The 26,838-nt window shown below is 45.6% G+C and overlaps 3 protein-coding genes and 1 non-coding gene across 10 annotated transcripts in view; 1 reads left to right on the forward strand and 3 right to left on the reverse strand.

Annotated features, from left to right (window-relative positions):
• Positions 1–2,527: 2,527 nt before the first annotated feature.
• Positions 2,528–9,693, reverse strand: POLR2F (RNA polymerase II, I and III subunit F). Its single transcript, XM_053253441.1, has 5 exons — positions 9,534–9,693; positions 6,729–6,798; positions 5,938–6,068; positions 4,784–4,855; positions 2,528–2,699 (listed from the first exon to the last, which is right to left on the reverse strand). Exons 1-5 carry the CDS (start codon positions 9,551–9,553, stop codon positions 2,609–2,611), a joined length of 384 nt encoding a protein of 127 aa, XP_053109416.1. The 5' UTR covers positions 9,554–9,693; the 3' UTR covers positions 2,528–2,608.
• Positions 4,248–4,320, reverse strand: TRNAS-UGA (transfer RNA serine (anticodon UGA)). The gene has a single exon. It is a non-coding gene; the product is annotated as a tRNA-Ser (tRNA).
• Positions 9,627–20,780, forward strand: C5H22orf23 (chromosome 5 C22orf23 homolog). 4 transcript variants are annotated; one of them, XM_053253437.1, is made up of 7 exons: positions 9,627–9,777; positions 12,326–12,439; positions 14,051–14,113; positions 15,635–15,823; positions 17,317–17,448; positions 19,038–19,138; positions 20,008–20,780. In XM_053253437.1, exons 1-7 carry the CDS (start codon positions 9,753–9,755, stop codon positions 20,125–20,127), a joined length of 744 nt encoding a protein of 247 aa, XP_053109412.1. In that variant the 5' UTR covers positions 9,627–9,752; the 3' UTR covers positions 20,128–20,780. The 4 variants fall into 4 exon arrangements, with proteins under 4 accessions (XP_053109412.1, XP_053109413.1, XP_053109415.1 ...); XM_053253438.1 differs by having other exon boundaries at positions 9,751–9,979; XM_053253440.1 differs by lacking the exon at positions 9,627–9,777 and adding an exon at positions 9,830–9,850.
• Positions 20,781–21,294: 514 nt separating this feature from the next.
• MICALL1 (MICAL like 1) overlaps positions 21,295–26,838 on the reverse strand; it is a 48,620-nt gene continuing 43,076 nt past the window's right edge. For all 4 annotated transcript variants that reach the window (XM_053253436.1, XM_053253435.1, XM_053253434.1 and 1 more), the window contains exons 14-16: positions 25,404–25,518; positions 24,976–25,022; positions 21,295–23,138 (exon numbers count right to left, since the gene is read on the reverse strand). In XM_053253436.1, the coding sequence (XP_053109411.1) occupies positions 23,017–23,138; positions 24,976–25,022; positions 25,404–25,518 (284 nt within the window). In that variant the 3' untranslated portion in view covers positions 21,295–23,016. The remainder of the gene's footprint in view (positions 23,139–24,975; positions 25,023–25,403; positions 25,519–26,838) is intronic.

Here is a 26,838-nt window from a genome sequence, read left to right on the forward strand (position 1 = left end):
TCATAATACAGGTGAGGTATCTGATTTATCTACTTGTTGGGCTTTATGGGATCAGTTATAATTAATGGCTCCTAAGGAAATGAACAAGATCCTTAGAGAACTGTATAATCTGACCACTTACTTGTTTAACCTTCTTGGTTAGTGGAAAGCTAATCAGAAAGCACCAAAGCCCTTATAACATCTATAGTAAATTATATGCTGAATTAGGGAGAGATGATTGCAGAATTGAAAGAGGCGATTATCTGCTCATAATCCTTCTGGGAAGACTGCAAAGATGGGGGCTTAGAGAGGCACCATTCTGCAGTGGTTCTGCTCTTAAATCTAACCATTTAGCCATCAGAAAATCCTGAAAACATGTGCTCTCTCCCATGGTAGTTCTGCTACAGGGTCCCACAAGGTTTCACTTTGCACTCTATGCTCTTTCAGATCTGTTCACAGCCATTCAGAGAGATCAACTCAGTTGGATTATGATGCCACCCTACTCTACTACTGGTTTTCTTGTGCTCTTATGGGCTGATTAAGGTCGTATAAATCTGGGCCTGAGTTCCAACAAAACAGAATTTTTGATGGTAGATAAATCACAGAATAGGGCAGCAGGAGTATTACCATTCTTAATGGCATTACATTTCCCTTGAAGAAACAGACATGCAACCTAGGAACCTACCCCAGTGACACAACTCCCAAGTGGTGGCAAGTGTCCAAGAGCACTTTTTACTGGCTTCAGCTGGTGAACCATCTGCAGCCATGAAGGCCAGGAGTTTGTCTTCCATTCAATAGTAACCTCTAGAGTCTAGACTACTGCAATGTGCTGCCCTTGAAGATGGTTTAGAAACTATAGGTAGTGCAGAGTGCTGGCAGGTAGTGCTTCATGACTGCTGTAGGTAGTGCTTCATGACTGCTGGCAGGCTTCTCACTCTACTGATGACCTGTTTGCATGGGCTTCTAGTTTGTTTCTAGGACCAATTCAAGGTGATATTGACCTTTAAAAGAAAAACCACCAGCACTCTGGATTTGACATACCTTCAGGAGTGGAGCCCTGTGTCCCTCCTTACATATTTGGTCATCAAATCAACTTCCTTCTGCATCTCATCATTTACACATTGGTGGCACCTGCAGGAGCAGAGGGCGGGGTTTTTTTTGGATGCGACACCCTCCTTTGGCATTCTTTGCCTAGGAACGCATTAACTCTCTTTTGGTATGAGAGTTGTAGGCAGCTTAAGATGTTTTTATTTTCAAAACATCTATTTTGGAAGATTAGTCATGAAGACATTCATGACCAATGAATGTTAAAAAAATTTACCAGGTTGCAGTTTTAGGGGTGTTAATTGTTTTTAATTAATGTTAGTTACTCAAAGGTTTCTGTACATTGCTTTGAGCACTTAGGTAAGTTGGGACACACATTTGATATTGATTGATTGATTTAATTTGATTTCACTTAGGATACACGTACATGCATACATAGTACATTCATCTCTCTCTTACCCACCCACATTTACACTTGTATAAATGGATTGCCCTTTCAAAAAAAAGAGTAAGCTGTGTGTGCATATCAGTTAAAATCTGGAATGTGATGCTGTGTTACCATCTTTTGAGAATCTAAGATTCATATCCAAACAGCAGCTCTTTTCTTTTGATCAAGAGCAAATATTCCCTCTGGTTTTGTCTGTTACCATTGAGGTGCTCCAAAGAGTTTTTTTCTTGATGTAGAGACAGACTATGGCAAAATTTAAGAATCTCTCTCTTTGCTCTTTCAGGGATGCATGTCAAGCTTTGCAGTAGGAATAGTAGATGTTCTTCTGGTAAAGCAATGCATGGGATGGCAGTGGAGGGGTGGGAAAGAGGTGCCTTGATACATGCTGTAAAGCATCGACTATACCTATAGATGTCAAGCGGAGTCTCACTACACAGGGACTCGTCAAGGTAATTGTGCTTCCTGCTGCAGAACTGCCACTGTAAAGGGATCCTGTTGATTGATAAGAAGCCTGGGCAGGAGCAGGGAACAATGGGAGTTTTGATGAGAGTTGCTCTGTGATACTCCTGAGAAGCCCACAGAGCCAGCCCTGATCAGAGGGGAAATTGGGGGTTTCCAAGGCAACTTGCTCCTGGGCACAAAGACATGTCTGTCTACTGGCAGGCAACAGAAATGTTGCCTCCACCACCGGCCCCTTGAAAAGGGTGTGGGTTGGGCGCGCCGGGGGGGGGGCAGGTCTCTTGATTGCCTTAGAGGGCATCTGGACGCTTGGCAGCTGCAGGGTCACTTTAAAAACACTTTAGGTATAACATGATGGGCAGAATCAAGGATGTGGGGAAGCCACTTTTGTGCTCCCATACTGGCTTACTGGTGAAATGCTTCCAAAGCAGCAATGTTTTGCCCTGGAAAGCCTGCAAGAGACTAAGTGGCACGGATGTTTAGGAGAGGGAAAGGAGTACAGGAGGTTGAATGATCAGACCCAGTGCTAAAAACAAACAAAAAAGAAAAAGAGGGCCTCACCTTGGGTCTAAGTTCTGAGAAGGAAGAACAGCCAGGTAAAATTTTAGTATTTATTTACACAACAGTAAAAAAAAAAATTACAGTGAAAGCAGAGTTGATGCACAGAAGACAAGTCAATCAATCCGTAATGATCAGTTCATCCACACCCCAGTCTTCATAACTCCCATCTGGCAGGTACCTGCGGATAATTATGGGAATCTTCCGAGCTCTGCAAGGAACAAAGAATATAGAAGAGGGCGCCTTTGTCATGCTGGCTCTAAGCAAGGTATAGACTCCAGTAGCACTTCTATTTATTATTGTTTAGAATATTTATTTGTGCTTTGCATTTCATGAGGTAGTATCACACTGAATAGTGTTTGTGTGTCCCATTAGAAAGACCATTCACAGAACGGGTTGAACGCTCCATGAATCTGGGCAGGAGACCCTCAGTACTTTTCAGTGGCAATTCCCAATACAGACACAAGCCAGCCCAACCAAGAGACCTTCCCAATGAGCAGGCAGCAAACAACTGCATAAATGGGATGCTGCAATTGGTCCCACCAATGCAAATGCAGCCTGTGTAGCGGTGAACTCACAAAGAAACAGCTCAGATGATCACTGGCCTCTACATGCAAGGACGACAGGATCACGGTGAGATGTCACTGAAGGATGTCCCAAGGCACTGTCGGAGCATCCTTTAATCACGTCGGGACATCCTTCAGCACATTGGGACATCCTTCAGTGATGTCAGGATGGGCGCTATCTCACCCTGACCCCATTGTCTCTGTTTGCAGAAGCCAGTGATAATTTGAACCACTTCTTTGTAAGTTCATGGCAGATGCAAGATCTGAACTGGCAAAGTCCTGAATCATAGCTCCGTCTCTTAGCCATTGGCTCTGGGTGGCCTTAGGGAAGCAACTCCCTCTCAGCTTCAGTTCCCCAGATACAATATGGGGATAGTAATACCCACCTTACAAAGTTATTGTAAGGATAACTAGAAGATACATGTGAAGTGCTTTGAATGCTTGAAAGTGCTACACAAATGTTTATTACTATTATTAGGCTGAAATTTCTCCACAAATGAGCCCATGTATACTGCATCTGTCTAGCAGGGACTAAAGCAAATACTCTGTACCCCAACCAAGTGGACCATAAATAAGTGATACAAGCTCTTGGAAAAGTGAACAGGGCTGAGAGGAAAGAAACTCAAATCCAGTTTAATCTAAGTAAAACTTCTTAGGTCAACAATGTAATTAGCCGGCTTGGAATTTATCCAGGATATCAGGGTTACAACCTGTACATGAAAAACAACAACATGGAAATCTGGTTTAAAACAAAACAAAAAAAACAACACCCCATGAATTTGTTACAGTGGCCTGAAGCCAGATCCAGAACAGCATCTCTGGAAGTGAGCCTCTTATCAGGACAACCTCTTGGGGGTATCACTGATTCAGTGTTCGCTTCCCCATTGCTGAAAAACACACTAGAAGAAGCTCAAATAATTTAATATGGATATACAAATGTGATATGAGAAATGAGAGCCAGATCTTGGGTCCATTTTATGGAAAATAAATAACATATCTTGGTTAGTCATGAGGAAAGAAGATCAATTGACTCATGCTTCTTTTCCCCTGTACATTTCTGCCGCAATGTTCAGGAATTACATATACAGGTAGCTGCCTTATTCCGAGTCAGACCATTGGTCCATTGGGCTAAATACTGTCTACACTGACTGGCAGCAATCCAGGGATGGATTACGGTATTTCCCAATGCTACCTAGAGATGCCAGGGATTGAACCTGGGACCTTCTGCACTCAAAGCAGATGCTCTTCCCACTGAGCTACAGTCCTTCCTTCCCTCCTATTGCTGCAGGCGTGCATGTCATTGGCACTTCATTCCCAGCTTCTACACAGTGAAAGCTCTGCAGCCTCCCACCCCTGCTTAAACACAACAACTACTAATTAGTTTTCAATTGAAACATGTTTATAGAGAGGATTTTCCAACCTCCACTGCAACAAATAATCAGAAACAAGAACTGTTTGTTTGATTTATAGACCGCCCTTACAGAATAGCTCAGGGCTATTTAAAATGCATACGTAATCTGTAGATGAAGGGATAGTGTGTTTAACATAATTTTTACTCAAGATGCAATGCATTTGCAGAACGAAGCCCTCTTCTTACTGACTTAAAGCAATAATCCTTGCCTTAAAAACTATGTGCCAACCTTTCCCTATGGGGAAGGGGGGGGGGAGAGAGAATGTGAACAACATTCTATGACAAATCACATGAGCACACTAGAACTCCCCAACTTACTTGAGTTCTTTCATTGCAATCAGTAAGGGGTCTGTCTCTCCTTCTAGCTCTACCATCACTGGGGCACACATGCTGATGAGGGAAAAGATACCAGATATTATTAGAGCAAGAGAGAAAAACTGTGGGACAGCAGTAAAGCATGTGGCCTAGAGCTCTTTTGTATCTTAGAACTGCATTTTCATTTATTCAGAGGGCAAGAGCTTTCTGCCCAATACACCAAGGACCTGGAGATATTTTATTTTAATGTTTATTAATGGCAATTTTAAAAATACGACTTCTGAATTCACAAGCACAAAATTGGCTAGAAATATTGGGTTTCTTATGAAACTGACTGCATACTATTATTACCACTCTAAGTACTAACAACCAAGGCTGTATTCACCTCTAATATTAATTGATGATGAGCCGTTCAAAAAATAATCTCAGCGAACAGGGTATGCATGCAATGTGAATCTAGGCACCAGAGGTTGCTGCAGGCCTCAATTTTGTATTCAAAGCAAAGGAAGTAGATGCTATAGCAATAAGAAACAACTCAGAGACATGGCATGGAGACCAGAAGCTGGTCTCCTAGCTAATTTAAAGGAGGTATCCATAACAACCTCCTTATAGCAAGATATCTGAATGCTCTGTACAATGGAACATGAATTATTCTGGACAATTTAGGAAGCTACAATCAGGAGCAGTAGAACAAAAGTGTAGTTTCTTATGATAAGAAAACTTCAGGAAATGTTACAAACTGCTGCTTGCCACTGCTCATGTTATCGCTCACTTCTTCCAGAGATCCATTGCTTGTACAGTTTGACACAATCCTGCATGATGCACTTCTGCAATGTGTCCAGTCTCTCACCTCCTATGACTTCCCCAGGGCCAACTCAATCTGACCCTGAAAGTAAGAATGGCAACCATGCAGCAGATTGCCATGAAACCAGAGCACAGAAACTTCTGGGATAAAACAAAAGCCCCTAACCTGCCTTAATTTCCATTTTGGAGATGTTTGCCCTTGGCTCTTTTGAAGGAAGAGAGACTTAATATGTAATCAGATCAGAGCCAGATGCAATCTCAGGTAGAAGAAACAGCAAATTAAACAACAAAGAGAATCCTCTTTGGTTCATGCCTCTATTCCCGATGAACACATGGACCAAACCCACACTTACGCTATCTGGAGGGCACGGGTGCCGAGAACTCTGGCCCGCTCATATTTGGTCATGTAGGGAGTGGTGATCCTCTTCTGGTTTGCTTGCTGTCTCTCTCCAGATGGCAGGATTTCGACATTTTCCTGACCCTCCTGTAGAACAAAATAAGGAATTGTAAGCACATTCAGAGAGGTATGTGTGCAAAAGTATATGCTTATAGTCGCCACTTGAGACTTACATTTAAAGTCTATAGCGGATACAGAATAAGAATATTAAATAAAGCTCTAAAAGGGGCAAATTCACAGGAGGCGGGGGGTAGATATTTTATCTGATTAATACAGAAGGTTACCCAGTTTTGTCATTTGACAGCAGGTAGTAAACTAAGAGCTGGTTTAGAGAGCTCTCCCTTAATAAAGAAGGACCTGCTTTCTAACCATGTTGAAAAGCACTGATCATACTTTTAACTTAGAAGGAATTATTCACACTAGGAGCTGGAACTGTAAGCCCAGGTTATAAAGAATTCATGTCCCATTCTTGCTCTTTAGTTCCTGGCCTGATACAGAAAACATGGCAAGAACACACACAAATGAGAAAAGAACAATCTGTTTAAGAAACTGCTCAGAGCATTACAGGAAAATATTGTGGTTTTTGTTTAGGTTAGGACAGAGGGCCCCAGATGTTGCTGGACAAAATGGCCAAAGGCCATTGTGACGTGGGTTGGGTTGGTGGTGATTGGAGGTGTAGACCAACAACATCTGGGGACCCAAGGCTGGGAACCTCTGGTTAGGATATTAGAGGCTTGAGTTATTTACCTCCTCGGCATTTTCTAGATCATCCAATCCTTCATCTTCCTCTACATCATCAAAATCATCTCCGTCAAAACTGGTGGAAAAAATGCATAAAAGCTTACATATATTTCCAGAGCTCAGACTTTGCTACACCAGAGGAATTAGATATTAAGTCCAGTTAGGTTAACTGGATCCTGCTATTACAACTCATTAACCTCTGAACAACAGTTTATGGAGCTGAAACACCAAAAGACACTTTTAGTCCTCCTGCAACAGCAAGATTCTCTGGATAACATCATCACCAGAGGATGCTCACTCTGTGAAAAGTGGAATAATCTACAACTTTCCTGGGAAACTCTTTCCCGTGCTGCAACTATTTCGAGTATCTGGTCACCCACAATGTATAGAAATCTGAAGCCTTGTCCTAAAAATTAGAAATATTTATTCTGAGCAGGACTAGCGCTAAAAATGGCAGTATGGCTCATAGAAGGTTGATGCATTGCAGGCCATTTCCTAGCCCAGACCTGCTTCATTGCTCAAGGGCTTTCAGATATCCAGTGGGGCTGTTCTCATGACCAGGTGGGTGGCTTTGCAAACCTTGCCTTCCCCCACAGATGAGAATTCCTAGACTGGCATGGGTGTGGAGCACACTTCCACGTGATCTGTGCTGCTCCATGCAGTGTAGATCGCTCTGAGGCCAGGACTCATTATTGCAGCCTCCAGTATCCCACAGTGCACCACGCACAGAGTGCGGTGCACTGGGGGATTCCCCCAGGACACAGGGCGCCCATGTCAGGTCGCTATGACATATGATCCTGGGAGCCAGGTTAAGGGCACGTTTGCACTCTTAACCTCAGCTAAGAGGCGGGCTTTGGTACTGCAGCACCACTGGGATGGATCCCAGTGGTTCTCACAGGCAGCCAAGCCTAGGCTCATGAAAACACACAGCCTCAATGTGTGTTTGCTTCTGCCATTAATGGGCTCCTGCTATTTCTTGCTCTTCTCTCAATGACCTCTCTAAACTCCTTTTTTCTTTGGGAGCCTTCTAGATAACTGAGAATTGGTATAATGTTACTCTTATTGACATTGCTGTCTTCACATTACACATCTCCAATTCACTCTACTTTTTCTATGTCAGGTGTTCTAATCTTTATGATTTATATTAACTCAGACTGTCACCTCCCACCTCATCAAATATTTGCTCATCAGTGTTCATAAATCTACAAGGATCAGAGCAACTTCCTACTGTCCCTTTGCAAACATCACATGCTAGAACATTTGCTTACAGCTCCCCAACCTACTGTATGTAAAATCCAAATGCCTGCACAAAAAAACACATTACAGCTTAGAAATCCTTGGTACTTCATCCCAGCACATTCTTCAAAATCCTACTTTCAAGTGCCAAATAACTCCCAGTGTATGGCTAAGACCTAGAGAACAAACTGTTGGCCTTTGACATTGCGACTGTAAATTCAACTCAGAAAGAAGCTGTGGAAGGCTGTTGGGGAATCTTACTTGGAGAGTTTTTAAAAAATGACTGGACAGGCATCCACAGGATGTCTTTCCCGGGCATCCCAGATGTGTTACCCAGAAGAAACCATTTTTTCTCCTAGTGACCTCCTGTCCTACTCGCCCAGCACAAAGTAAAAGACTCCTCCCATTCTCAGATACCTCTGAGCATCACTGAGAATGTAGAGGTGGACTCTCACTTTGTGCTGATTCAGGGCCACCAACCAGGTCACTCTCCTAAATTCTCTGGCACACACTGGCAGTAGTAAGAACATCTCTTGCTGCTTCCGAGTGCTTGCTGCTTCAAATACCAGTTTGAAGCCTGGGACTGAACCTCTCCTCTCTTGTGCATGCCAGAGGACTCAATGATGGCTACTGAAGCCAGCCAAAATTTGTGGGCTCCTGGGTCCTACTTCAGGGCTTAGGATGATCCTCAAGATTGATTCCAACTAACTAACTAATATTATGATGACTGATTGAATTTATATACTGCCTAACTCCAAAGGCTCTAGGCGGTTACATAATTCTAAGAAACTCAAAACTGACTCACACAATCAGAAACTGAAAAATACTGTACCCTAAGAGAGTTGTGGGTCCATGTGCATGTCCTCTACTACACATACAACATCACACCTATGTCTATATAATCATATGCACTCTATTCCCACAATTCTTACACACCTCTGAGATGGAAGGACTGAAGGAACTGTGAGCACTCATAGGAATATATTCATACAGAACTGCACACAACTTTTATTTCCCACAGTATGAACTGGTTCTTTGCTTCAGGTTCCACCTTGGTCGCAGCCAATTCAGCAAGCCAGTTCAGTCAACCCACCCATCCACCAGCCAACTCATAGTTCTTCCTCTTCTTCTCCTCCTGTCATCTTATCAGTTTACATGCCCAGAGAATCAAGTCATCAAAATCCAGAAATATGGTTTACAAACCACATAAGGAAACCAACATTCAGATTCAGATAAAACAGAATAGCAAGATGTCAGCATCACGACTCCATGCCAGAACTGAGGATCTAAGAGGAGGAAGGGGCACGAGGGCTCAGTAGGCTTCAGGATGCATTCATGACCCATCAAACTACAACTCAAAGACAGACTGCCTCCGAACACGGAGGTTCTATTTGGCGACATGGCTAATAGACATAAATGTCTCCTATCCTCTGCTAAAGCCACCATAACATCTTGTAGCAAAGAGTTCCCCAGCCTGAGCCTCATGTAAAAGCTCCCTTCGTCAGCCCCACAAGGGCTTGAGTGCCCCCAAACACGTCAGCCATCCATCCGTCCACCTCCCGCAAACGTACTTACTTATCCTCGTTGTCAGACATGCTGCCCCTTTTACAGGCTCGGGACCCAGCTCTCGCGATACCCGCTCCTACGGCGAGAGGGGAAGCGACCGCGAGAGAACCTTGAAACAGCCGAGAGACGAAGCTAGCGTTGTTGTTTTTTTTTCCGAAGACGAACCCCAGCGCGAGTACTTCCGGGCCAGAGCTGACGTAGACGGAAGCGGCTCGGCAGCTGGTTGTCATGGCGACAGAAGCCGCCAGCTGGGGTAAGGACAGGAACAAACACAGGAGTAAGGCTTCAGGAGGCTGCCTTATACCGAGTCAAGCGGCCGACTGGTGGTAATGGCTCTCCAGTGTTTCAGGCAGGAGCCTTCCCTGTCCTACCTGGGGATGAACGAGTGGAACGAAGGAATTGATCCCTTAGAAACATCTCATCGGAGGCGGGACTATTAGCAAGAGCAACCCCGGGTGATTGTTAGGAGATTTGGACTACCTGGTGATCTCTAAGGCGGACTTGGGGGGGGCGATACATTTATTCGTTAGTTGTTGCGTCACACCGCCGCGCGGTGAGGCTGCAGGAAGCCGTACTGTGGCGTCACGCGTGACGTCAGAATGTCTCGGGAGTAACCCGGAGCGAGAGACGCTTCTGGACTGCCGCCGTCACAGAGTGGTTGGTACCAAGGCTGCGGGTTTCTCATGTCCCTTTCTGCCCCTCCTGGAAGAGCCTTCCGTGGTTCTTTAAATAGCCTGTTGAGAAACTGAGATGTTGCAGTGATACTTAAGAGGAGAGCTGGCCTTGGGGTCGCAAGCATGGCTTGTTTCCCCTTAGCTAAGCAGGGTCCGCCCTGGTTGCTTATGAATGGCAGACTAGAAGTGTGTGAACACTGCGATAAATTCCCCTCAGGGGATGGAGCCGCTCTGGGAAGAGCATCTGAGGTTCCGAGTTCCCTCCCTGTCAGCATCTCCATGACAGGGCTGAGAGAGATTCCTGCCTGCAGCCTTGGACAAGCTGCTGCCAGTCTGTGAAGGCAATACTGAGCCAGATAGACTTCTGACTCAGTATGTGGCAAGCTTTCAGTGTTCCTATGTCAAGAGGCCAGATTTGCACTGATTGTTAGAGTAGGAAAAAATGAAAAAGTAAGTCTTCAAGTGCAGTCAGTCCTCCGCTGCAACTTGCATTCCGCAGTCTCAGTGTATGCAGAATCCCCTTACAAGGTTCGCCAAGTAAAGTGCCTGCTGAGCAGTAGCTCTTGCCCCAAGCAAGTGAGCCAAGCCAAACAGTACAGGGAAAGGTAACCCATGCTAATGGGGCAAAGAAGCACCTTTTAAAGTGGTGGCTCTCTAATAAAGGGGTAGAGGAACTGACTGTTGAGTCCAGCCCAGAATCCATCCAGAGTTTGCTGCAGGTGGCTCCATTATGGTTTGTTTATTTTTTTAAAGCAGAGGCTTATGAACAAATAAAATAAAATAGTGTTGAAAATAATCTCAAACAGAGATTGTTAAAAGGACAACACAATAAAAAGATAATACAAAAACCAGCATGTACAGCCTCTTAGAATTCCAGACAGATTACTTTAAATCAGGGCAATTTAAATCATTCTATAAATCGCCAAGAGCTTTTCCAGACAGCAGGATTTACCGTGGGTTTTCTGCAAGACTTTACTGCAAGTTCGACCTTGCCCCCTGCAAATGATGCAAAAAGTGAATTTTTTAAATCCCGGGTATAAATTGGGCTACACTCCTAGCTTGTGATGAAAAACCTGAATTGTATATGAAGTGCTCCCTGATAACTCGCAGGGACATCAGGCTAAAATTTGGCCAAGATGTAAATGCACACCTCCATTCAGGAGGAGATGCAAACTAAAAGCTGGGTGTGGAAAACTTCCAAGGGAAAAAAAGGCCAATTTAAATCAATGACTTAAATCAAAATGTTCCATTTATTATTTAGATAAAATAACCACATGTTCTGTAGTGTAATGTGGGCAGTTTTGAGCCACCCACACTAATGCGGGCTCCTAGGAAGCACTTAGTAGCATGCCTGCACTTTTGGGAGTGCTACTTACATTATTTCCAATGTATTATTTATTTATTTACTACATTTTTATACCACCTTTCTGCCTTGACAAAGGCACCCAAAGCAGTTCACACTATTAAAAGAAGCAAGTAACAGATTAAGAAAACATCGTCTCAGGCTGTTGGTCTTTTCAGGAGCTGAGGACAAGAACTCCCTGGCCTGGGCACATCCTTTCTTGCCTTAATGTTAGAAGAATTTCCAAAGTTCAGGGGCACTACTTTAAGTATTTGAATTCTTGTACAAAATAGCTGGTGCTTCCTTAGCAGCCTGCAGCAGTGGAGGTGGCTCAGAACCACCCATATTATGTTGTGGCTCATGGCCACTTTCTAAAAAAAAGTAGTCAAACTGGTTGTTATAGATATAAAAACAGATTGGGGTATATCCTAAGTTGTCCTGGAAATGGCACTTCTGTTTATACAAGGAAAGACCTTTAAAGGTTTAAACCAGCTCCTGGAATTGGACTTGGCAGCATAATGGCAGTATATGGGATTGGGCTGTACATATGACAGTCAGTCAGACCCTGTGAGCAAGATTCCCTGCATCTTCCCAAAGGATATATATTTTGTAGTCCACATTCAAGAGTTTGTCTTAGTGGTACCTGATAGGACAAAGAAAAGGGGGGAAATCCATTTCTTTTGACCATTTCTCATTGGTGATGGAATGACTGAGGAGGATGGAGACGATATGACTGAGTTGTAGTAGTAACAATTACAGAAAACCCATCTCACCTTTCTTTTAAGGTGCTACAATGGCATCTCGAGGGAAGACCGCGGCTCCTGTGGTAAAAGGTGCTGGGTTCTGGCATGCTCCCATTGTGACCAAATACAGCCAGGAAACACAGGAATTGTTAAAAGGTAATGGCAGGGCTAAGCAGTGAACTTTTGATGCTCCTGGCCAGCAATTGTGCCTCTTGCTTCCTTGAACCAGACCATTTGGCCATAGTGTCCCGTATAACCTTCAGTTTAAAAGCACTCCCATGTACATGTGTCATCAGCTTTTTTCCAAGGCACATTCAGCTTGCTCCTTTCTACAGTCAGGGTTCATGGATATGGCAGTCCTGAGGAGGGGCATGTATGCATCCAGGACACATCCATCTCTCCCAATCTGTAGGCAGCAAGTGTGGGTCAGCCTTGCAGGAGATGTGTGGCACTAGTGCAAGGAAAGCAACCTGCATTTTAAAGGTACTCAATTTGTATGCTTCTCACACATGTGGTTTAACACTTTGTACCTAAGTGCAATTGTTAGACCACAGCACAGATATATTATGCAGTGTTTTGTCCTGTTGAAAGTGGCAAAACAATGTTAAGGTCACTTTTTTCTTCTTTAATGGTGTTGAGGGATTATAAAGCCACTCTGCTAAACCACAGGTGAGAAGAATCTACAAATTAGATAGCTTCAAAATCTGGCCTAATCTCATGACCAGTGCATGGCAACTATAAGAAAAAGGCTGTATTGTTCTGTTTCCTTCCAGTGTGTGCCAAGAAGGGTTTGTGTACCTCCTGCTACACACCAGCCTCAGGCCCACTTGGGAGCATGTTTTATTGAACTCTGTGGGACTTGCAAATAAGCCTGCTCGGGATCAGGCTGTATCTGTGCCAGGAACTAGATGTGGGCAGATGCACACATCCCACTTACTATGCATTACAGCTGGTTCTGGCAACTTTCTCCCACAGCCACCCCCCACTGAAGTGGTCCTGCAAATAAGGCTCTAACCAGGAATCCACAAATTTAGGCATAGCTCACTAAACAACTATTATTTGTGGTCTCCACTAATCCCCTCTCTTCCTAGTTCAGATCCCTTTTTGGCACCCAGGCAGAAGTCTTAGGAGAGAAGCAGGTCTTCCGTCATTTGCACTGGGATATGAAGATGATAAAAAAATAGTGGGAGCCTTCTCCTACTGCTCAGAAAGGAGTCCTGCTGTTTCTTACCTTCTCAAAAATGGCAGGGGAAATAAGACCTCTGGTGAGGAGATCTGTGCAGTGCTGGGTGTCCTGCTTGCCAGGGGACTGGGGGCACTCGTTACTGGCAAGCAAATTTGTAGGTGCCTGTTCTAAGCTAATCTGCAACATGACTGACATGCTTGAATACTACCTGTCATGACAGGGTTACTGCAAAATTGAGAATAGGGGTTTCTTTCCTTTGGATTTCTATATTCCGGAAGGGTATTTAAAATATACATATTGATTTTTAGAGGGGGGAAATCAATTGACTTGTATTTGTGTGGTAACTTTAAAGCAACTTCTCTAGTAGTTAGCACTCCACTTGAGCATTCCGCTCCCTGAATGTGATGCGAGCTGATGTTAGTCACACTTTTGGAGATAGTTCTTATTTAGGAGCCTAACTGAATGTGGGCAGCTATGTTATAGATACCTTCTAGGAATCTGTTTGGACGTTCTCAAGGTTTTGAATTGGCACTTCCTATAAAGCTGTTTGTGACCAGATACAAATACCTTCTGAATTTCAGTGATGATGCAAGAATCCAAACTTACCAGCTTCCAGCAACGTCATCTCATCAGCTGCATGAAACGTGAGTAATGCTTAGATTCAGCCATTTGACTACACTTCATGTTGCTACAAAGCTGCTGGTTATTGCTGGTTTCCAGATTCCTAAAATTGGTTCAGCTGCATTCTCTTGAGCCAGTTCAACCAGAAAAACAAATCATCCTCTTGGAAGGAAAATTCTAACTCAAGAGGTCAGACAGAATGTAAGTGGAAATAAGTCATGGAAGATAGCTTCTTTACAGACGACAGCTCTCCCTGTGGAACTGTATTAAAGGCTGCCTTATGGTTTTAGTTGCTACTGAGTAGTAGGATCTTCAGTAAAAGAAGTGAAAGTAGATTTCACATCACCTCAGATGAAGGGGAGTATTAAATTTAAGCTGGGAATCTGACACTGTTGAAGCTGCTAGGCTCCATGTATGATATCATATGCCGGTGTCCTTCATTGCAAGCCCCAGGAGCCAGTGGTGGCTCCCATTGACCCTAAGTGTGGCTTCCTGACTAATTGTTTATTAAGTCTGTTATGTGCAAAACTTCAGATGAAGCCAAATGATCCGCACAGCTCTCGTGGCACCATGCAGAGGTGACCATGCCCAACATGCAGTGCTGTGCTTTCCCCAGCATTGGTGGGGCTCCTTTAAGGGAAACTGAGCCCTCTCAAGACCCAGCGTCATCTTGGAAGCTGTGCATGGAGCAGTGGGTCGTGTAGTGCTTCCCAGGGCTTTCCCTATAGAGCTCTGCGGGGAAAGTGCTGAGAAGGACATCACTTCCCAGCAGTCCATGTGCACCTTCTAAGATGGTGCTGGGGCTTGATGGGGCTTTGTTTCTCTTAAAACTGCATCCTCCACCCAACACTAGGAAAAGTGCAGCATTCACAGAGGTTGTACAATGGGAAATGACTCTCACACTGAAAGTTTTTTGCCAAAATGGCCTCTGCTTGAAAATAGTGAGGAACACTGTTGTATGCTAGGGGTGTGTGAACCAGTTCGATCTGAACCAGCCTGGTCCTCAAAAAGCAGCCGCCGGTTCGATTTCGAACCAAACTGGGCCCGGTTGGGATTGAACCAGTTCGATCGGCTCAATTGCCCTGGTTGTAAAGAGGAATCTGGTAGGGATTCCCTTTTACAAGCAAAGGGGGCTGGGGGTGGGGTGGGGGGGTCCCTATCCAAAATGGGTTGAGGGGCAGGTGAAAGGGCACCTTGCTGGCTCCCTGATGGCGGGCCCTCTCAGCCCCACCGGTGCTCTCCCCACTGTACTGCAGGCCAGAATCGGGCCGCTCGCACTGTGGAAGCGGGAACATATCAGTGCTCCCTGGCCCCCTTTGCTTTTATGCCATGCTGCACCATGCAAGTGAGAAGTTGCTCCTGGAATTCTGTACTTGGCTGTTTGTTTGTACAGCCAAGATTTCTATTTGAATCTGAGCTTCTGCAGTGATTGGCATTTGGACCAGTTATGCTCCCAAAGTCTCCAACAGAAGCACATCCAATTATTTCCTCAGCCTCTAAGGAGTCATCAGGTTTGCCTTCTGTGTTTGCCTTTCCTTCTTTAGGAGGTGATCCTCTGCCTGTCCACTGTAGCCCAACATCCAGCAAAGAACCAGAGCTTTCAAAGCCTGTCTCCCCACCGCCAAAGGCTTTTATGTCGATCAGTCAATTTGGCAGGCCACATCTTCGCCCTGCGAAGGTCTGCCGGGCAGGCGACGCGTACACCCGAGAGAAATTCCGGCCACGGGCCACCCGTAAGTGAGTGAACCTTTGCAAAGGATCAATCCCCAGCAGCCTGGTTTGTAAAGGAGAGTTCAAGATGTAACTAATAGTAGTAATACCTAGCATTTGTATAGCATTTTAGCATATAGAAAGCACAGACATTCTCAATCATCTTTACAACTCTTCTCTCATGTAGCTCAATTTTATTGTTCCTCCCTGCATGGCCACCAATGGGTTTGTAGCTGAGGCATCACTACACTAGCTCTTGGTTATCTTTGCATTGACATGTGTATGAAGTCCATCACCAAGTTCCCCCTTTTAAAAACCAATTTCTGTGCTTTACCACAACCTACTGTGTCCTTGTTGTCTGTTTTTAATCTGGCTGATTAACTTCTATTAGAACTGTTTAAGGACTGGGTGAGGGTGAATTTATTGACAAGACAAAGACAGAGGTGCTCCTAGTCAGCAGAACTGCTGGTGTAGAAATAGGGGTTTCTTTTATGCTGGATGGGGTAGCATTCCCCTTGAAAGCTCAGGTCTGTAACTTGGGGATGCTTCCGGATTTGACTTTGATCCTGGGTGCCCAGATGTCAGCCATTGCCAGGAGTTTTGATGCCCAAATTCACTTGGTGTACCAACTTTGTCCACTACTTAAGATGCAACAAATCTGGTTGTGGTGACGCCTGTCTTCATGACAACAAGGCTAGATTACTGCAATATGCTCTGTATGGGGCTGCCTTTAAACAGGTGCTCAGAAATGTTAGCAGCTTAGGACCAGATTACCTGAAGGGACCCCTGCTCCCATATGAAACTGCCCACTTGTTAAGATCTTCTGGGGAGCAGCACTTGCTTCACATCCTGCCCTCCCAGTGTCTGTGGCTCAGCTGTCTGGGAAGTGAGGGAGGACCTTTTTGGCCCTTATGCCCAGGCTCTGGAACTCCCTCCAACGGGAGGGTCCTTTCACTTTCTCCCTGCTGGCTTTCTACCACATTTTAAAGAACCTGCCTGGCTTTAAAAAAAAAAAAAAAAAAACACTGGGCAACATGCCATGCAAGAGTACATCAGCTTAGTAATGTTGTGCTTGCGCAATTTGCATAAGTTGTTCAAATGTAAAATTTGCTCACATTGTGTTACAAAAGGGTAAGCCTATTTTGCACAAATTTTATATTTGCTCAAGTTGTGCAAACACGTTCGTAGGCTGACGTACTATCTCGCAGTATGTCACCCACTCTATCTGCTTCTGTCCTTTTTTGTTCTCTGGGTTATTTTATTGTAAGTTTGTTTTTGTGAGTCACCTTGAATGTCAATTGGCACGGAAAGGTAGGATATGCATTTTTGGTAATAAATAATTTGTCATTGTCAGCATATGCAGACTATGCAACATAATTTTGGTAGATTTCCTATGTAGACACCTATCTAGGAGCTCTTTATATCCTCCGGCACAGAAGCCTGACTGTGAGCCTGTGACTGAAGAAAGCACTTTTCCCTCACCCCGTACAACATCTGCTTTCTTTGGCATCTACAGGAGACTTGGAGAAGGAGAAGGAAAGACTCCAAAATATCTTTGCAAAAGGAAAAGATAAAGTTGTGAAAAAGCCCCAGAAGAAGACAGTCCAGGTAGAAGAGGAGGTGCCGGAACCTGATCGGTTTGAGGAATGTACGTAGAATGGATCCCGCAGCTTAAAAGCAGTGGCCTGGTGCATTCTTGGTCTGTGGCCTGGGGAGATGAAGGGAGGCCCCATCCTGGAGTATAGGAACTGGTTGAAGGAAAGTAGCAGCAGCTGTATTACTAAGCTTGGGGAGAGCCCCTCCCTGAGGTCGGGAATCTCCCTGGTTTTGTCCTGTCCCATACCTACAGATTTAAGGGCTGCTGCTTAATAGGCTACCATCTCAGTGGCTGGGTGTTAAGGCTTGCTTGCACCTGTTATCAGATGTCTTCTACTCCTGGGGTGAACAGTGCAGCAGGACTTACATGGCCTCACAGAGGGAATGACCCTGGGCAGAGCAACTTCCATATGAACACCAGTTCAGCCAGTGATGCATGCTACCTTGTGCTGCCCCCACCACAACACCTGGATGCAAGATTAGTGCAGACTGGGAATGGTAGGGATCACTTGGGCTAGCTTATTATCCAGACACACATAATGCAGAGCTGAGCTTCAGTAGTGCCAGCCCAGCTGTAGAGGTGGACTAGGCAGCCAGCTGGGGTGACACACTTCAAGGAGGTACCTGCCAGAACGGAACAGCCAATCCGTGCAAACTTTGATGCCATTTCTGTGCAAACTGAATGCGTACCCCCCAAACCCCATGAGATATTAATGGGGTTCTGGGGCACAGCTATTTTGCATGGAGATGCTGCCATGCCTCATATGTAGCAGCAGAAAGCATTGGGCAATATCTGTGAAGACAAGGGGAATGCTCTGTTTATGAGTTGTACCAGAATAGAGGGTATGCAGCTCTTGTTTTCATACAAAACGGAAAGGTCATGCCTGCATTCAGATATGTAGTTTGGAGAGGATCAGGCTAAAATCATTCATACACAACTCTTAAGAACATCCCTGCTCAGCCTCTTGTTTCCAACAATGGCTAGTCGGATACTGTATCTCTCCCCCACCACACCCTGCAGCTGGTATTCAGAGGAATACCAGCTCTGCACCGAGAGAGTCAATTTAGCTATTGTAATCAATGCCTATAGATGGACTTGTCCTCAATATTAAATATCCCTCTTGTAAAGCTGCCTAGGGCCTGAGTGCCCCCAACCCTGAGTTCAAATCCCCACTGTTATGTTTCTCAGACTATGGGAAACACCTATATCAGGCAGCAGCAATATAGGAAGCTGCTGAAAGGCATAATCTTCTACTGTGTGGGAGGAGGCAATGGTAAACTCCTCCTGTATTTTACCAAAGACAACGACAGGGCTCTGTGGTCACCAGGAGTCAACACCGACTCGATGGCACACTTAATCTTTACTTTAAAGCTGTCTAGGCTTCTGGCCATCACATCTTCCCGTGACAGCCAGTTCCATAACTTATTTATACATTGTGGGAATAATACTCATATGTGCAGGGGAAACCTATCAAGCCTTTCTCCAGAGAGTGATTGTCCTTTCTATGTTTAAATGCAATTTAGGCAACTAATGGAATGTGTATAACAGTTGGGAAACTGGGTCAGATTGCAGGCAGGACAGATGCATTCCTGCCTTCTGACTGCTTGTCCCCAATTACTTCCTCTTCCTTTGTTGCTTAGTGGTGAACGAAGTGCGCGATCGACGGAACTTTCTAGCAGAGATGGAGGCTCTGGGACAGGGCAAGTTGTACCAAGGGATCATCCTCACTGAAATATCACAGGTATCTGGGAATTCTGGCATTAACTGTATTCAGCATGGCTATTCCTCTGGTCATGGACAGAACACCCTTTGAGAAGATGGAAGATTTGACAGGGGTGAATGTATGTGTGTCTAAGACATGAAACTTCTTAAAACCATCTGCTACCGTGGGGGAAATATAAGTGAGCTCGTTCTCACAACCACTAAAATTGCTGAGGTTGCTGAGGACTTCTGTGATTGTGAGAACCAGCGCTTCCCCCTGCCAGCCCAGGCTGCTTAAGGCAGGGCTACCCATCATTTGTACCCAGCACTGTAACAAGGCTGGAGGAGAGCAGTGACCTCCTACCCCAATTGTCCAGCTGTTGGAACCTGCACGCCACTTCTATTGGGGCTACTGACACACAACACACCCTCACGTACACAGCAGCCATCAAGGGACACACCAGCCTTCAAAGCACACTTTACACTCCTGAAGCCAGAGCAGCTTCGGCAGGATTGCATCCGCCTACTGCTCCTTCATGGCCAGTGGGAGGACAGCCACTGAGGTCATGAAGCTTTTGCAGTCTGCTAGCAGGGAAGGGGATGCTGGGACTGCACCCAGGCCCTTGGAGGACCTTCTGAGGACAGGCAGGACTTGCAGCTGCTGCTTTCAGTAGCAGACCCATCGCCAGCTGTGGCTGTGTGGCTGCTGGGCTTGCAGAGCCCAGCAGAGATGGTGACTGCGTGCTGCGTATTGGGCAACATCTCACTTGGGCTCCTACTCACCTCAGGACAGTGATGGGAACAGGCCCAGTAATTTAACTTTCTGGAACGGCACATTACCTTGTGAGGATGTGAAAACAATGGGAATTCTCACCATCCTCTCCTTTCTCTTGCTTTTTTTTTTTGCAGAAGCTACGGGAGATGGAGATCATTGACAAGCAGAGAAGTGCAGAAATGAGAGAGGAATTGGCCCAAGCCCTCAATACAGGCAGCAAACCCAATTCTCCAAGCAAAGCACAAGACCAATAGTCCGTTCCCACTCCAGGACTACTGCAGCCTGCTTGCCTTCTGCCAGGCCTTCTAGAAGAGCATCAAAGATCACAGTGTGCTTTCAGCCTTTTTGTAGCAGATAGCCACAGAACTCCATGGTTTTTTCCTCTTTGCATGAACTCAAGATAATAGGAATCCTCTATTTGTAGCATTCAGCAGCAGGAGGTCTTTTCACGGGTGCATTTTAGAAGCAGCCATTTCATTTCTGGTTGGGAGCAGTAGGCATACATAAGCATACTTTTCCTCTTCAAATTGACCAGCAAGCAATGGAAGAAGCTCAGCACATCTGTTCAGTCACTGAAACAGGATAGTTTGTGGTTTCCTAGCAACATGTGCTTTGATGGGTCAGAATAGTGATGGTTTTTATAACAAGCATTCAGGTCAAACATTTCTGTATAACCCTTCTCTTTGTAGGGCTTGTACTGTTTCCAGTCAAATGGAAGTTAACACTGCTGTTTCTCATTTACAAACTTGAGTTATGATCACTTATGGGGGAAAAGTGATGGCTGCTGCTTTAGACTGAGATAGTAAGAGGGCTTTACTTTAATGTGAGGTTCTTTGTTTTGTTTTTTGTTGTTATGGCTACCTCAGTGAGATTATGTGCATATAAAAGTTAGATCTGATGAAGGGCAGCCATGTCTGTTGGTAACTGAGTCTGCCCTGCTTGAATCTAAAGTGGAAGTGCTAATTTTCACAATACAATGGTCATGTGGGTGAGGGGGAGCTGATCCTTCCCTTGCCTCACAGCAGTTTGCCTGCCCCTGCCCCCTGTTCATTTCCACTGTTGGAACTGGGCTGGGAGAAAAAAGCCTAAGGTGATGGAGGGCATGGAGATGGGGAGGGGAGAGTGCTCTGCTCCCCTCATTCATGAAGCTGTTACTGTAACACTTGGTCTCCTCGTGCCCTATTTTAAATATGAACAAGGCAGATTTGGGAAGAACCCTCATCGAGTAAATTGACCCTTCATTGCCCTGCTCAGCAACTGGGGTGGGGTGGGGAGGGAAGACTAGTTTGGAAAACATTTAGCTGGGATGTCATGATCCTCTATTTCCCCTTCCCTGGAAATCTCTTTACATATATCTGATCTGGTGCCCTTTCTGCTAGGACAAAGTGACTCAAATCCAGAAATAAACACTACAACAGAGGCTAAATACAATGGTTTTGTTTAATTTTTGTTCCCTGCATGTCAGTGGAGATTGCAGTTAATATACTGTAATGTAATAATGTCCACTTGGGCCAGTGCATTTCAGACTGGAGCATGGCCTTTTGTAACATCAGCTTGCTTTGTTTCATAGAGGGGAAGTTGCGCGTTGGGATCTAACCCAGGAGTGGCCTTGCTATGGAGAACATCCCATGGCATCTGCCATCCACTTGGAGAGGCTGAGAACATAGACCCGACTAGGGCTGGCAACTCTGATGAATTAAGGTCCCCTCCTGGTCTAGGCTGAGCATCATAGCCAAGGACTGGTCAAAGATTCCATCATATTTGGATAAGACAGCAATTTGCTCTGGGCTGGTAGTCTACTCTGCTAACGAGAACTCAAGACTAACAGCTGACTAACCAACACCTACAATACTATCAGTGTTTAACTCAGACCAAACAAACATCTCAATAAATAGCTCCTCAATTCAGAGAAGGCAGAAAGGAAGATGCATCTCCCCCCTCAACACACACACAAACATGCACACACACAAGACAAATAAAGCTGGAATTGGGGGTGGGCTTGAAATTCAGCTAAGAGAAAACTCTAGAAAGAGCCCTCTTACGGGGGGGAAATTATATATATATATATACAACACAGACTAGGCTAGAAGAGCTGAGAACTTTCCCACATAAGGGTGGCACTGGTGAGGAAGGCAAAACAGGAAACCTTGTTGGCATTAAGGGCCACTTGGCAGCTTCCTGTACTCTAGCAATGGGCAAGGAAGGTCTGACCCTTTCCTAGCCCTCTATGTCCCCTGAGGAGCAATGTAGGTGAAATTAGCAGCAGTAAGCGAGGGCTAAAAGGCCAATGGAGTGTTCTTTTTGGACCTGCACAAAAATACATGCCCTTCATCTTCCCTGTGCTTGTTAAACAATTTCCAAGAGGCCAGTGTCCTTTGTTCGATGGCTGTCTAAGATGCCCAACATCCTCAGGACATCTTTGAAGGGAAATGCTTCTAGAAACAGGGCACTGTTTGGGTGTGTTTCCCCTTTGTCTATAGGCTCTCATAACATGGAAGCATTTTCTGTGTCCTCTCTAGTTTTAACAGTATAAGCCAACAAAATAAATAAATTCTGCTCTCAAAGCCCCAAATGTCTTTTCAAATGACCAAAGTCAATTTTTTGACCAGCAGGTAAAGAGAAAAGGGAGTTAAGAGTGGGGGGAGGAGAGGCCCCCAGCCTACTATGGAAAGTCTCCCCCTCCCCAAAAGGAGAAGGGTATGAGGCACATGTGACTATCACAGTTAAAGGGGGGGGCGCAATTAGTGCAAGTTTCCCACAGACACCCACATTTTGTACTGTTCAGACCCATTAATAAGAACACACACACACAACTGAGGAAGTCTAAAGCTATTTCACTTCCCCCACCCACCCCTGAAGCCGAAGGGACAAGTCGCTTTCTCCTCCAGTCTGTCCCTTGGGAATTTTCAGTGCTGATCCGGCTTGCCGTGCTGCCTCCTTTACTGGGCAAAGGAATGTCTGTTGCTGGAAGATGTCTGAATTCCTCTGGGGGAAGCCAGTTTTGGTGTATGGTGAGGCACAGCCGCTTTTAAAAAAACCAAGAAAGCGGGAGGCAGAAGTCCTTTTTGCTCGGTGCCCAGCCCAAGAGGAGAGATGCAGTCCAAGCGCCCAACATTCCTCCTCCCCGCTGGCTGCCACCTGCTCTAGCTTTTCTCCTTGGGTGACTTGCTCTTTGACTCGTGTTTGTTCCCAAGCAGCTTCAGTACCTTCATGGGCTTGAATTTCCCTTTCTTCTTGCTGTCAGCCTCTGCCTCCTTGTGGAATTCTGGGGAGCCAGAAGAAAGGGGGAGAAATGAAGGAAGTGCTTTCTGTGAAACAAAATCTGGGGAGGTGACGAATGTTCAAGGGCTTTCAGGCAAGGAGCACACACACCCAGGCAAATGCCCATCACATCTGGGGCACAGCATATGTGCTAAGCACCCCAAATTCTGCAACTCAATTACATCTGCTAAATTAGGCAAATTAGCACAAGTGCTTATTTGTATACTTAATTAAAATGAGATAGCTTTGCAATCAGGAAAACATTTGCAAAATTTGTGTTTTTTTCCTGCAAGCAAAAAAATAAGTTCATAACTGGTCTTCAAGTGCAGAAAGAGCCACAAGCCCTGCTGTATACCAAACAAACATGCACCTCACAGGCATAGGGACTATCTTTAGCTGGCTGCGCACGCACACACTGAGTGCCCCCAACCTTTTCTCATGAAGATATAATCTCAAACTGGGATTGCCGCCATGTCTTTAAGGTTATTCCGCAGGAGCACAGAGAAAGCACAAAGTGTCAGCTTGGTCGCTGCGATCAGCTGCCTGAAAATCTCAGCTTCCATTTCTAAAAAAGCAGCAGCAAGATCCTAGCCTTCATGGTGTGAACAAATGCTTGAAGGTATGTAGAAAGCACCTGGTATGATCCCAGAAAGGTTTGGGGACGAGGCATCATTGTCCTTCAGAGTTTCTTGCCCATGCCCCATGACTAGAAAAACCAGCTATAAATTAGCAAGGGAAAGGGAAAAAAAGCGGCATTGGCGTGTGTATCTATGAAACAAATATGGTTTGGGGGTTCCTCTGAAACAACTCAGAAGGGAAGGGAAGACTTCTCCCTCCCTTTGCTTCTGAGGCAACTATTGGAGGGAGAGACTTGGCCTCTGGTGCACTGCCTTTAAGCTTCCCCACTTCCCTCTCACTGAGATTGCATCAAAGGAGGGCTCAGCCTCCTGCCAAGACCCCTCAAGCAAGCTCAGCCAATACCATTCACCCTCCCAGCATTCATGCCCGTGTGCTCTCTCGGCCACCAGGGATGTTTCTTTGGGGTAGAGTGCATGCACCACCAACGGCCGGAGTTGCTTTGGGGATCATTTGGCTCCCCCACCACCACCACCAAAAAAAAAATAGTTTCCCTGCCCCTCTCCTCCAGTTGCATCTGCATGTGAGAGATCCACTTTTGATAAATAGAACTATGCAAACTAAAATAAATTATGCAAACACCTACAGGTCATACGTTCAGCTTAAATTTAGATTGCTTGGGAGCAGACTTTTCTTACGTTTAAGCATGAGACACCCACAGCCTTAGCTATGACCGGAACCAAAAGTTAACGGGAAATTCTTCTAGGGATGTGCCCAAACCGCGGTTCGAACACTGGGAGCGGGGCCTGGGAGCTTTAAGAAAGAGGAGAGAAGGTCCTTCCCTGCTCTCTGCCGCCCCATGCGGCTTCCTGCTGGGGCAGCACTCAGCCCAAGTATCCCCGCATGGCACCAGCACACACACAGCATTCACGCATGCAGTCACCATTTGCGTGGTCAGCAACACCATGCTGACCACGCAAATGGCGCCCATGCACACGCGGATGATGCCCTAGGCGTGCTGACACCACGCGGGGCTTCTAGGGATGCGTGCCGCCTCAGCCGGAAGCCTTCCAGGGGGTGGGGGCGGAAAGCAGGTAAGGGCCTGCTCTCCTCTTTCTTAAAGCTCTCAGGCCCCACTCCCAAATGGCGCTCAAACTGCAGTTTGGGCACATCCCTACCTTCTTCTGCCCTCTTTCTAGGATGGAGGAGGGCAGAGTGGTCGGGACTCTGTGGCTCCTAATTACTAGACTCCAGTTCTCGCTTACCTTTCTTTTTAATCATGGCTTCCAACATTTTATCCTCCTCTTCCTCCCTGCAAAAACGAGAGAGAGAGAGAGAGAGACCACTTCAGCATGAGCAACCAAGATATGCCTTAGAAGACACCATCAAGCTCAGGAACTGCAACAGAGACTCTGCTTGTAATCCTACTCAAATGCTGTTCCCTACAACATACCCAGACCAGGAGGTATTCTCTCCAACCCTAACCTTTGCCCAAGCTACGGGCACCAACTCCCTCAGACAAAGCTTGCATACTCATGTCCTTTGCCCAGAGATTTCTGGAAGATGGCCTTGTGCTGTTGGGCTATGCGGTGCTGCGGCCAGCACGCTCTTCTCAACCCCTTACCCAATTCCCAGCACCAGCTTCTGAATAAGTAGCCAGCACGTCTGTCTCCATGGGTTCCTCCCAGATTACCTTTGCCGGTCCTCGTCCAAGCAGTTGATGATGGCGTTCCGTTGTTCAATAATGGTCACTAGTTCTTGCATCAGCACCTTCTCTCTCACTCGGTCCTCATCCGTCCAGTCTTTCTCTAGCCACCAAAAGAACAAACACAGTTTCATGGCAAACTTCCTTGGGCAAGGGAGCTGGTCCTCCATTCTGTGACTCAGAGGTGTGCTTTTGAACCTACTCGGCCCTTGCTCTAACAGACAAGGTGATGGAAATACTGTGAAGGCTGGATCCAGTTCTGGCTTTCTATCCTGGTGTGCACCACGGCATGGGAATAAAAAACAGTCTCTTATTTAGTGGCAGTAACAAGAAACCTGGGGAATGAGCCACGAGACACATTCTTATGGAAGGACTATGTTCCCTTCAGTTAAAAGACTCTCAGGTAGCAGGATGAAGGAAGACCTGGGACTCTGAAGAGCTGCTGCCCAGCAGAGCAGGCAGTGATGGTCAAGACAGACCACTGGTCTGACTCAGTAGGCAGCTTCATTTGTCCATGTTTTTGAAGCTTCATTGTATTCAAAGTTTCCTTGACAATTTGGAGTCACAACCTGTTGGGTTTTTCTCATGATTAGTCCAGTTATTCTCCGTACCTTTCTATAGACCTTTCTTGCTTTGACAATATTTTGGGAGCTTCCCTCTTGTGAACCAGGGCAGAAAATGCCATAGATGGAAAATGAGTGCTGAAAGGTGCTCTCTCTCGCTCTCTCTGTATTTATGTGTATGTGTGTGTGTGTATGCCTGTCTGTCTTTCTCTCTCTCTCTCTCTCTGTGTATATGTATATAGTGCCCCTCATCTGATTCAATAGTGCTCTCTGCTGGCAGAGAAGGTATGTTTAAACATACAAAAGGGGGGCGCGGGAAAGCTCACTCTTTGAAAAGACAGACTACAGCTCAGTGGTAGAGCACAAGCAGAAGGTCCAAAGTTTGATCTCCAGTAAAATTAATCTCTGTTAGTCACATAGCCTAGGGAAGATTTCCAAAGGAGATGTATTTTGGGCCTACACATGTTGGACCTTTTAGTCATAGGACCTTGTGCAAATGTGATGTTCCAGCGTGCGAACAATGTGTGGGGGAAAGGCAGGAGGGACAAAGGAGCCTTATACTGAGTCAGACCACTGGTCCATCTTGTTCAATACTGTCTACACTGACTGGCAGCAGCTCTCCAAGGTTTCAGACAGGAGTCTTTCCCAGCCTTACTGGAAATGTCAGGGACTGAACCTGAGACCGTCTGCATGCAAAGCAGATGCTCTACCACTGAGCAAGTCTGATTTCCCACCATACACAGAAACAAATGTCTGCAGGAGGCTAGTATAAGGCAACTTTACATGCGGGGTGAAAAGCAAGGTCCTCTGCATTCGGTGGGATTTCTTTTCTACACCAAATATTGGTTCAAGCCAAGTTC

This window comes from Hemicordylus capensis, chromosome 5 (assembly GCF_027244095.1).
Source record: "Hemicordylus capensis ecotype Gifberg chromosome 5, rHemCap1.1.pri, whole genome shotgun sequence".
NCBI classification, from domain to species: Eukaryota; Metazoa; Chordata; class Lepidosauria; order Squamata; family Cordylidae; genus Hemicordylus; species Hemicordylus capensis.

Excerpts from the sequence above, each read along its gene's own strand:
- POLR2F (XM_053253441.1), bottom strand. The coding sequence starts at position 9,553 with ATGTCTGACAACGAGGATAA. Across the intron at positions 6,069-6,728 it reads ATCTAGAAAATGCCGAGGAG|GAGGGTCAGGAAAATGTCGA; the intron begins GTAAATAACTCA and ends TTTGTTCTACAG. Across the intron at positions 4,856-5,937 it reads ACCCGTGCCCTCCAGATAGC|CATGTGTGCCCCAGTGATGG; the intron begins GTAAGTGTGGGT and ends TTCCCTCATCAG.
- C5H22orf23 (XM_053253437.1), top strand. The coding sequence starts at position 9,753 with ATGGCGACAGAAGCCGCCAGCTGGG. Across the intron at positions 12,440-14,050 it reads AACACAGGAATTGTTAAAAG|TGATGATGCAAGAATCCAAA; the intron begins GTAATGGCAGGG and ends TCTGAATTTCAG. Across the intron at positions 17,449-19,037 it reads ACCTGATCGGTTTGAGGAAT|TGGTGAACGAAGTGCGCGAT; the intron begins GTACGTAGAATG and ends TTTGTTGCTTAG.